Source organism: Microcaecilia unicolor, chromosome 3, assembly GCF_901765095.1.
Source record: "Microcaecilia unicolor chromosome 3, aMicUni1.1, whole genome shotgun sequence".
Classification (NCBI taxonomy): domain Eukaryota; kingdom Metazoa; phylum Chordata; class Amphibia; order Gymnophiona; family Siphonopidae; genus Microcaecilia; species Microcaecilia unicolor.
The window spans coordinates 265,831,114-265,843,254 of NC_044033.1; the positions used below are offsets into that span (position 1 = coordinate 265,831,114).

Sequence of the window (12,141 nt, forward strand, 5' to 3'; positions counted from 1 at the left end):
ACATCTAATATATAAATTTTATTAACAATCCTCCCTTGTTAAAACAAACCACAGTTCTATAAATGCATGCCCTGCAAATTACAACTTTTTCATGACTCTTCCTTTCCAGCTGGGGTCCTTTAGTTCAATTTAACAAGACACTGCTGGTAGTCACTTTGTTTTTGTCCTTTAAAGTTCACCAATAACCGCTGTCATCATGTTATAACACCCGCTAAAATGCGAGTAGCTCCACTGGTTTAATCTTCATTTATTCATATATTTTTTTCTTGTCAAGCTGAGATTTCACCTTTTGGCAATGTTGAATCTTTGCGGGTTTGCACTGTGCTATTGTGCTCATTCCTTTTTAAAAAAAAAAAAACGTGGTCTCCCACTCCAGCTAAGCTGTGTGTCAAAGCTTAAAACAGTGCCGTGTTTCCTCTTTCGGCATCATCAGGAGCTAAGACTGCCAAAATACAAAAATTATTCTTAATGCATCTACTTCCACAGCACTATTTAAATTTTTTATCATGGAAAAGAAAATAAGATGATACCTTTTTTATTGGACATAACTTAATACATTTCTTGATTAGCTTTCGAAGGTTGCCCTTCTTCATCAGATCAGAAATAAGCAAATGTGTTAGCTGACAGTGTATTTAACAGTCCCTCATAGATGGTCTAGCAGGGTGGGTAGGAGATGTGTATAGGGATGTCAAAGCATTCCATAGTCTAGCAGGATGTTTGTGGGGAGAGGAGGGGAGGGGAGGGGAAGGTGATAAGCAGTGAAATATAACTCATGGTTTATAGTGAGCTAGGAAACCCAGATCTTTGTTAAGTCCTGACTGTTGGGTGTCAAAATATTCAATCATTCTGATTTCAAAGGTTTTACGTTCCTGTGTTGTTTTAAAGTAACCTTTCAGTATTCTCACTGTGAAATCACTGGTACGGTGTCCTGGTTCTGTAAAGTGCTGTCCAACCGGGGTTGGGGCCCTACTGGCAGTATTGTTCATGTGATGACTATGTAAATTGAATCTTGTCTTAAGCATCTGGCCTGTTTCTCCAATATAACAACCTTTGTTACATTTTTTATACTGAGTGATATATACCACATTGGAAGATGAGCATGTGAAAGATTCCTTTATGTTGAATATCTTTCCTTTGTGCATGACTGTGGGGTCCTGTGAAATGTTTTGGCATGGTTTTTTATCTAAACATCGTAACAACCTTTTACCTTATACATCCTGAAAACCTACTCAGGCAGCTTGTGGTGTTCCTCCAAAACCCAGTAAGGACACCTTCCTTACCGGGCGTCTCAATTACCCTCAGACAATTAGTGCTCTACATTTATACACACATACCTCATCCACATCCCAATGCTGACCAATCAACTTCCTTATTTAACCCCATTGGTTCCACAGATTGCCAATAGTAAATTAATTTTTGTTCCTTATTCAACAACATCTGAGACATACCACCCCCTCTGATGGTTTGGATATACAGTAAAATTACAAACTTTAAATCCTTTGGTAAATGATTAAATTGCAACCAGTGTTAAACTAATGGTGCCTCCTGTCGGTTCAGACATAAATTGCTTAAATGTTGAACTAGTCACAATTTAATTGGTCTCACCATCTGCCATATATACCATTTATCACATGGTCAAACGATACCATAGACCATATTTTGTGTATTACAATTAGTTCTACTCCTGAAATAGAATTTTTTACTTGAATATGGAATTTGTATCTGTTGGGTTTCCACGCAAAAAGTACAATAACACAGTTTCCACATTTAAAATGTCTTACCTCTCCCTGGGGTTTTCTGTCATCTTTTCTTATATATCTGCTGTAACTAAACAAGTCACCTAAATTGTGGCTTCTAGTGTATGCAAACCTGGTTAATTCCCTAAACTATTGATGTAACCCTAAAATTGCCCAATGTTTTGTATAATGGATTTAACTTGATGAACTTCATAAAAAAAAAAAAAAAAAGAAGGAAGAACACAGGTTAGATACAAATTTTCCTGGGGGGGGGGGGGGGGGTCTCTGATGGAACAATCATTCTCTTTGTACATTAGTGGCCCATTTAAATGCTTTATTAACTCCTTTTTTTTTAATAACCTCTCTGAATAAATAATTGCCTTATATTTGCAGCCTGTGAAGAAATTGGCCTACTGGGATGCTTTCTTTCAGCTGACTAGGGTGAAAACTATGAAAGTGTAACAGCGTGTTCCTATCTATTTCTTTCCTATGTGATTGGGTCATAAACCCTCAGGGTCCCAGAGCAATAGTGATATCCAAAAAATTTATTGAGCGATTCCCAATGTTTGATGTAAATTTAATATTCGGATTGCAAACATTTAAATAATCAAGGAACCCCCTAAGTTCACTGATACCACCCTGCCATGTTAGAAAAATATCATCTATAAATCATTTTCAGATTAAACCAGTGGAGTTACTCTCATTTCAGCGTGGATTATAATATGATCAGATAAAGAGTCCACCAGAGGTGGACGAACACCAAAATCCCAAGGGAAATCAACAGCAAAAAGACAATGGGAAGTGAGCCAGTGACTCAAGAGACCAGGACAACAGACAAATTTCTGAGGTGATTCAATAAATCACCTCAGAAATGATTCTGTTGTCCTGATCTCTTGGGTTATAATATAGAGGGGCATAATCGAATGGGGATGACCATCTCTAATGGCATACATCTCCAAGGACGTTGCAGCGAAGGGGCGGGGAAACCCGTATTATCGAAACAAGATGGATGTCCATCTTTCGTTTCAATAATACGGTCGGGGATGCCCAAATCTCAACATTTAGGTCGACTTTAGAGATGGTCGTCCCCAGTTTTCGGCCATAATGGAAACCGAGGATGCCCATCTCAGAAATGACCAAATCCAAGCCATTTGGTCGTGGGAGGAGCCAGCATTCATAGCGCACTGGTCCTCCTCACATGCCAGGACACCAACTGGGCACCCTTGGGGGCACTGCAGTGCACATCACAAATTGCTTCCAGGTGCATAGCTCCCTTACCTTCGGTGCTGAGCCTCCCAACCCCCCCCCCCCCAAAAACCAACTCCCCACAACTGTACACCACTACCATAGCCCTTAAGGATGAAGGGGGCACCTACAAGTGGGTACAGTGGGTTTCTGGTGGGTTTTGGAGGGCTCACATTTACCACCACAAGTGTAACAGGTGGGGGGATGGGCCTGGGTCTGCCTGCCTGAAGTCCACTGCACCCACTAACAACTGCTCCAGGGACCTGCATACTGCTGTGATGGAGCTGGGTATGACATTTGAGGCTGGCATAGGGCTGGAAAAAATGTTTTTTAATTTTTGTTTTAGGGTGGGAGGGGGTTGGTGACCACTGGGGGAGTAAGGGGAGGTCATCCCCGATTCCCCTCGGTGGTCATCTAGTCAGTTCAGGCACCTTTTCAAGGCATGGACATGAAAAAAAAAGGGCCCAAATAAAGTCGACCAAATGCTCACGAGGGACGCCCTTTTTTTCCATTATCGGCCGAGGATGCCCATTTCTTAACCACGCCCCCGTCCCACCTTTGGTACACTGCCGACACGCCCCCGTGAACTTTGGTCGTCCCCACGACGGAAAGCAGTTGAGGATGCAAAAAAAAATCGGCTTTCGATTATGCTAATTTGGGCGACCTCGGGAGAAGGACGCCCATCTCCCGATTTGTGTCAGAAGATGGGCGTCCTTCCCTTTCGAAAATAAGCTAGATGATGACATAACGGTTATTGGTGAACTTTAAAGGACAAAAACAAAGTGATTACCAGCAGCATCTTGTTAAATTGAACTAAAGGACCCTAGCTGGAAAGAAAGAGTCATGAAAAAGTTATAATTTGCAGGGCATGCACTTATGTTATAGTACTGTGGTTTGTTTTAACAATGAATATGCATGAGATAAATTTATATGCACTGCCTCCACTGCATGCAAATCCATCTCATGTATATTCACTGTGGATATCCTGAAAACCTGATTGGTTGGGTGTGTCCTGAGGACTAGGTTGAGAACCCCTGGTCTAGACTGCCCAGTAAGCTGGTTCGGTCTGAACATCAAGATAATACTGACATCTTATGGTAAAAGTTAAACTTACATCTGTTCATTATAATATCTAACTTTAACTTGTGGTAATACAGGATTTTACCACGCACTAAGCCGAAATTTAACGCAACACTTTTGGGAGGATTTTTCAAAAATATAATTTAATACAGGTTGTGTGATAATGTTATCATTAGCGTGCAGTACCTGCATAGAGATAATACAGGAGTACTTACCGTCTCCTATTTAGGTGATGCTAACTACTCTAGCTGGTTAACTCTTCCGCACCACTCTCTGCCCATGACATGGCCACACCCAAAAATATTTTTTAAAAAGCAGTAATTCTCCTTAGGATATTTTACCTGCACAATTCATTATTTACATATAGTAGAGTAGTGGTTATTTGCAACTAAGTCGAACACTGACAAAATAGAAATGCTTTGGATCAGAGAGCCCCGCATGTCTTTTCTTTGTCCCAAGATTACATTATGAAATTAAGTTCTTGATCCATGCTCAAAAATTAAGATCTTAGGGGTTTGGTTGGATTTTCATTCATTCACATATTTTCATACTGCTTAGACCTAAGCAGTTTACAGTTCTCATTTTACAGGTGCTGGGTCCATCCCTAGTGGGTGCACAGTCTAAGTAGTACATTGTACTACTGCTGTACCTGCGCCAACAGAGGATTAAGTGACTTGCCCAGGTCACACAGAGCTGCAGAGGGAATTGAACCTGGTTCCTCAGAATCTCCACCCATTGCTAACTATCAGGCAGCAGCAGGAATAAACCCAGTTCCCCAGGTGCACAACCCGCTACACTAACCATTCCTCCACTTGGATATTCAGAAGCAAATACATGTGGTAGTGAAGGTAAGTGTCCAGTATTTTGGGGATAGTTATTTATTTATTTTACAGCACTTATATCCCACAATTTCCCACCGCTGGCAGGCTCAATGTGGCTTACAACATTTAAATTACAAATAGGTGAGCACAATAAATGGTAAGGGATAGGCAAGGGCAGAGAGGCAAGGAGAAAGAAATGGGTTAGTCCATAAGGGCAGTGTCCTGAGATCAGTGAGGTTGGCCAGTATCTGCGGGGTACGCTTGCTCAAATAAGCAGGTCTTAAATGACTTCCTAAAAATCAGATAATCCTGAACCGTTTTCACTGATTTGGGTAGTGCATTCCACAAGTGAGTACTGACGTATGAAAAGGTGGAAGCATACATGGTTTTATACTTCAGTTTTGAACACGCAGGGTAATGGAGGTTTAAATAAGAATGGGCAGTTCTGAGTGAGTTTCTTGGTGGTAGGTGGACAAGGGCATCCATGTACGCTGGGGCTGCTCTGTAGAGAATCTTGTGGAGTAGGGTACAGATTTTGAAAGTTATACGCTCTTGTACAGGAAGCCAGTGTAATTTCTCACGAAGTGGACTGAAACTGGTGAACTTTGACACTCCATAGATTAGTCGAGCTGCTGTGTTTTGGACGGTTTGTAGCTTCTTCAGGAGTGCGCCTGTGCACCCTGCGTAGATGCCATTGCAGTAATCTAGTCGGCTCAAGACTAACGATCTGACCAGATTGCAAAAAACTCCTCTTGGGAAATAGGGTTTCACTCGCTTTAGCTTCCAGAGAGAGGAGAATGCTTTCTTGGTGGTTGAGATGGTATGATCAAGTAGCGTTAAGTTCCGATCTACAATAACACCTAGCATACTTAAGCTCTCAGAGATGGGTAAGTTAAAGCCTGGTACGGTTAAGTTAGTGGGTCTGTATTTATTAAAGGGAGAGGCTAGAATGAGGCAATGAGTTTTGTTGGTGTTAAGTTTTAACCTGAAAGCGTTGGCCCATGTGAGCATGGTATTTATTCCAAGGCTGATGTCATCAGTAATTTCAGCGAATCTCTTACGAAATGGGATGTAAATGGTGACATCGTCTGCATAAATAAATGGGTGGAGACCAAGTTTTAAAAGGGCTGCAGCCAGGGGAATCAGCATTACGTTGAAAAGAGTAGGAGAGAGCGGTGAGCCTTGGGGCACCCCACAGACCTGGTGCCACGGAGAGGAGAATTGTGAGTCAGACTTCACTTGGTAGGTCCTGGTGGTTAAGAAACTGGCTGTTTTGTCAGGGCTTTTTTGTCGGGGCTATATTATGACTGGGTGCCTCAAATTTGGCATGTGCCGAATCCCACAGTAGAAAATAAGTTTCTATTTTCTACCGTGGGCCATTTACCCGACGATAAACAGCATTTGGTGTGTGCTGCATGCTTACCGCACGGGTAGCACAGGAGACCTTATTGCTAGGTCAGTGGGTGGCGGTAAGATCTCAGGCCAAAAATGGACGCGTGCTGGTTTCAGTTTTAGCATACGTCCATTTTCTGGCCCCTTAAAAAAAAAGACCTTTTTCCTAGACACAGTAAAAAATGGCCCAGCGTGCGCCCAAAAGATGCACTCGCACTACCGGAGACCTCTTTTTACCAAAGCTTAGTAAAAGGACCCCTCAGTGATATTCTGAAGGGTAAAAGGTGGTGGTGGTGGTGGTGGCAGGGTTATAATGCATTAGAAAACCCATATCTTTGTTAATGGAGTGGAGGAGTGGCCTAGTGGTTAGAGTGGTGGACTTTGGTCCTGGGGAACTGGGTTCAATTCCCACTGCAGGCACAGGCTGCTCCTTGTGACTCTGGGCAAGTCCCTTAACCCTCCATTGCCCCAGGTACAAATAAGTACCTGTATATAATATGTAAGCCGCATTGAACCTGCTATGAGTTGGAAAGCGTGGGGTACAAATGTAAGAAAAAAAATGTGTCAATGCAGGAGACCATGCAGATTTTAGTGAATTAGCCACATTGAAATAAGGGTGGGTGTTGTAATTGAAATACACGGTTACCTGTATTCATAGTAGAACTGGAAAAGGTGCAGCGAAGGGCGACAAAAATGATAGCGGGGATGGGACGACTTCCCTATGAAGAAAGACTAAGGAGGCTAGGGCTTTTCAGCTTGGAGAAGAGACGGCTGAGAGGAGACATGATAGAGGTATATAAAATAATGAGTGGAGTGGAACAGGTGGATGTGAAGTGTCTGTTCACGCTTTCCAAAAATACTAGGACTAGGGGGCATGCGATGAAACTACAGTGTAGTAAATTTAAAACAAATAGGAGAAAAATTTTCTTCACCCAACATGTAATTAAACTCTGCAATTCGTTGCCGGAGAACGTAGTGAAGGCGGTTAGCTTGGCAGAGTTTAAAAAGGGGTTGGACGGTTTCCTGAAGGACAAGTCCATAGACCGCTACTAAATGGACTTGGGAAAAAATCCACAATTTCGGGAATAACTTGTATAAATGTTTGTACGTTTGGGTGGCTTGCCAGGTGCCCTAGACCTGGATTGGCCACTGTCGGGGACAGGATGCTGGGCTCGATGGACCTTTGGTCTTTTCCCAGTATGGCATTACTTATGTACTTACGTTCTTAAAAACCTAGGCAAATAGACTACCTGGGGTATTCTATATATGACAACTAAAATTGCATGCACAAATCAGCACACAATGCTATTTGTGCACACAACTTAATTGATTCATGAGCCAATCAAAAGTTCATCGCGTACCTTCTTAAACCTCCACTACCCCAACTGTAGAGGACTCAAATACAAATCACTACACGCATCTACCTTCACATACCTCTGCACAAAATCATGGAATAAACTACCGAATGCTATAAAAACAACGCATGACTTGGCAACCTTCCGGAAGTTATTGAAGATGCACCTGTTCGAAGAGACTTACAATAAAAATCCTCCTTAATGACTTGATTCCATTCTATATCTAAACCAACTAATACTGATCCCTTCTAATTTGATTATGTTAATCACATTATCACTATTGGTCGTTATATCTTACCTGTTTTATTTTGTGTTATGTAAATAATTCTACTGACCTATCTACCTAATTTTTTACACAGTAATATGTTAAATTAGACCATGCCTCTTACTCTGTTTATGAATATACCTTTTGCAACATAGTGTAAGCCACATTGAGCCTGCAAATAGGTGGGAAAATGTGGGGTACAAATGCAGCAAATAAATAAATAAATAAATCAGCACCAATAATTGGCTGCTAACAACCAATTATTGGTGTTAATTGTCCTTAATTGGGATTTACACATGAATCGTATTCTTTAACACTCGGCACTTAAATCCTATAGCATGTAAATTGAAGGGGGCGTGGCCGGGGGCATTCCAGGGGTGTTCCCAGAATTTACATGCATTGTTACAGAATAGACTCCATCTGGCATTTATATCTGCTTTCAGTAGACGTAATTGTGGGCGCCTTAAGTTAGCCGCCATTTTTCGCTTAGCACTATTCTATAAAAAGCATAGATTCTTTATAGAATAGCGCTCAATGCTTCAATTTTTCAGCACCATTTATAGAATCTAGTCCTACAAGTCTAAATTTAGGAAACATTTCAGCTGAAAACTTAGAAGTCAGTCATCAAAAGGATCTATGAAGTTAACTGCCTAAATTCTTTTTCTGAATTTGTCAATATCTGACCAAATGTTATGCTTATAGGAGGAGGAGGGGCCGGGAGGCATTGTGGGGAGCAGGGCCTAAAGTTATGTGGATGGCACCAATAATCAGAACTATTCAGTTAACTTTACCTCTTTAAGTAGGACCACATAAATGGAAAACTTATCTGCTTAAGTTTACTTACATAGAAAATCCAGCCAAAACGTAAACTGATAAGTCATTCACATATCGTTTTGCAGCAGCTGTCCTGCTGAATACTAACTGCTTTGTTTCCTAAGTTTGAGCACCCACTTATATGATTTCTTATAGTATCAGATGTAAACTTGGTGGTATATTGCATGCTATTTCAACTTGGCTTTCACATTTCTTTCATTACAGATATACTCTGGCTAAAAATAACAATAGCCACATTGGGAAGACTCGGGATCACCATGGCCTTCGAAATTGTCTATTTTGTAAACACTGAATTGTATCCAACATCCTTAAGGTAACTGTAATATTTTCATTGCCATGCTCTTTAACTACTTTCCAACACACATTGAGTGGTCAAAGCATGGAATCAATGTATAAGTGTATTAATTTAACAGGAAGTAAGATTCAATTAAAGCCTAATATATAATGAGCCATCCTAAGGATAACGTAGTAAGTGTCAGCAGATAAAGACCTGCACGGTCTATCCAGTCTGCCCATCAAGGTGGCCAGAGTTGATTGATAGCTGTAGCCCAGGACAGTAGATTATGGACAGGATGGTTTACAGCAAGCTTAGGGAAGTACTGGTATCTGTAGATTCTGCAAAAAAGAGCTGGAAACAGTTACTCATCTCATAGATGTCTACAAAGTGCTGATGGTGGTCAATTTCTCATTGGAAAGGCACAACAAGGTGGCATGTCTCATCCATTAGAAACATAAATAATACAACATCATTGTACCAGAAAAGCATTGGGATCATCCTTAAGAGAACTGTGAAGAATGAAGAGGTTATGATAACCTGGAACATCCCTATCCCAGCCGATAATAGTTGGATGCAAGGAAACTGGACATAACTAATCGAAAAAAGCACCAGAATGGTATAGTGGTATCAGTCCTAGGCAATTATGTGTGGATAGAAAGAAGATCCTCAAGCATCAAGAAATGTGGCAGACCAAGAAAATGTGTCAGAAAAACACAGAACTATTTCCCACCATTTTTGATGCCCCAAGTTTGATTAAAAAGAATTTCCAAGCACACCTGGAGGTTTCAATTACATATTACATCTTATGAACTCCAGTGGGAGGCTCTCTTCGGCATAATGCAAGTTCTATGGTAAGCATTAGCAGTAAATTTGAGAGGCTGAGATCATAATCCCCATTCTCTGGCTTAGAAGTGTGCAAGAAAGATATAGTGGAACTGGAAAAGGTGCAGCAAAGGGCGACTAAAATGATAGCGGGGATGGGACGACTTCCCTATGAAGAAAGACTAAGGAGGCTAGGGCTTTTCAGCTTGGAGAAGAGACGGCTGAGGGGAGACATGATAGAGGTATATAAAATAATGAGTGGAGTGAAACAGGTGGATGTGAAGCGTCTGTTCACGCTTTCCAAAAATACTAGGACTAGGGGGCATGCGATAAAACTACAGTGTAGTAAATTTAAAACAAATCGGAGAAAATGTTTCTTCACCCAACGCGTAATTAAACTCTGGAATTCGTTGCTGGAGAACGTGGTGAAGGCGGTTAGCTTGGCAGAGTTTCGTTTAAATCTTTTTTTATTGGCATTGCGAAACAAATGACAACAGAATCTAGACATATGTCACTAGCAGTGTAAGTCACAATGATCAACATCTAGTCAAGCATCAACATATCATTTACATTTTTCTCCCATTTTCTAACCCTCCCCCCTTCCTATTCTTCCAATTCCTCCTCTCCTCCATCCCTAGCCCTCCCCACCCCTCCCCCTCTCCTTCCTCCCACTTAATATATCCCCTCCCCTTCTCCCTTCCCTTCCCTCCCTTCCCGCACAAGATTATCATGTTAACAGTATTATCACTATTAGGTACTATGAATTGAGGATTCTACTTCGTGCAGTAGGTTGTAAAGTGTCCCAAAAGTTCGTCCATGTTTTCTGCAGCTTCCGACCTTCTCTTGATGTCAAATCTTGAATTCCACGCCTCTCTAACTTCAATAATTCAATCATCTGTATTCTCCAGTCCGCTATGGACGGTGCTTTACTGTCTCTCCAATGCAGCAATATGGCTCTTTTCCCCATCAATGTTGCCCTCTGTAAGAAAGCGCGAAGACCTGAGGGAGCGGGTCCAGCACACTTGAATTCTCCAAAAAGGAGTAGGGGTTGTCGCTGGCTCTTATGACCCCAGTATCTCCTAGTCTCCCGCAGTATCTGTGCCCATAGCAATGTCGTGTGGCAGCAAGTCCAGAACATATGTCCAAGGGAGGCTTGCGCGAAACCATACCACGGGCAGATGTCAGACTGTCCAAATCCTGCTTTAAAGGCTCTGTTTGGAGAAATATAAAGTCGAAGGGCGAATTTATATTGTAGCTCCCAAAAGCGGGTGAAAACCGAGGTATTTTGTATGGAGGTCAGGAAGCCACGCAGTGTATCTTCCGTTATCTCCACCTTCAGGTCTGCCGCCCATTTGCTCGCCACGGTTCTATAATCTATGTCCTCTGTTGTGTCTTGTAGGTATCTGTGGTGGTATTTCAGGGGCACCGGGTTCTGTGCCCCCAAGGTCAATGCAGTGTTTAAAATGTCCTGAACGTCCTCGCTTAGATTGTACCATCTCAAAGATCTGATATAATGATGCACTTGTATATAGGCAAAGTGATCTTTCTCGGTCAGCTTAAACTCCTGTTTTAGTTCTGTGAATGGACGTATCTTGCCCTCTTCCGTCACTAGTTGGTAGACATACTGTATCCCACTTGTCCGCCATCGGGCGAAGGCTGCAGAGGTAGACCCCTCGGGAAAATCCGGATTATGATACAGTGGCAGAAATGGAGTCGCCCTCCAATCAAAGTTATGTCTCTTGCAGAGCCACTTCCATGTTGCCCTTGCTGCCATTATTAATGGATTCTTTCCCAGCCCCTCTTCCAATCTATTTCCCGGTGCATGTAGTCCCCATCCTAGATGTGCAGTGGGAGCCAGAGCCATCTCTAAAGGCGTTATCGAAAAATCTTGAGTTCCTGTTAGCCAATCTTTTATGTGCCTCATAGAGCTAGCTACAGTGAGGTAGCGTATGTTAAGCAAGCCCATTCCCCCATGTGATTTTGGTTTCTGTAATGTCTGAATAGGGAGTCTAGGCCTTTTCCCATTCCACAAAAACTTCTGTGTGAGCTGATTAAGAGTCCGCTCCTCCCTCTCCCTCAGGTACAATGGCAGCATCTGAAATATATATAGCCACTTAGGGGCAATCATCATGTTAAAAAGGCCTATTCGACCCGAAAGGGAGAGAGGGCACGCACTCCATGTCTGTAATAATCTCCTGGTCGAGGTCATAAGGGGCGAAACATTACTCTCATATAGTGCTTTCATATCTACTGGGACTGTGACCCCCAGATAACGGATTTGATGTTGTGCCCACTGCAGTGGTTGTTGGCCTCT

At 42.1% G+C, this 12,141-nt stretch overlaps 1 protein-coding gene across 1 annotated transcript in view; it reads left to right on the forward strand.

Moving 5' to 3' along the window:
- Positions 1 to 12,141, forward strand: part of SLC22A3 (solute carrier family 22 member 3) — a 173,621-nt gene that overhangs the window by 139,165 nt on the left and 22,315 nt on the right. Inside the window, exon 8 of the mRNA XM_030198062.1 lies at positions 8,933 to 9,041. Within this exon, the coding sequence (XP_030053922.1) occupies positions 8,933 to 9,041 (109 nt within the window). The remainder of the gene's footprint in view (positions 1 to 8,932; positions 9,042 to 12,141) is intronic.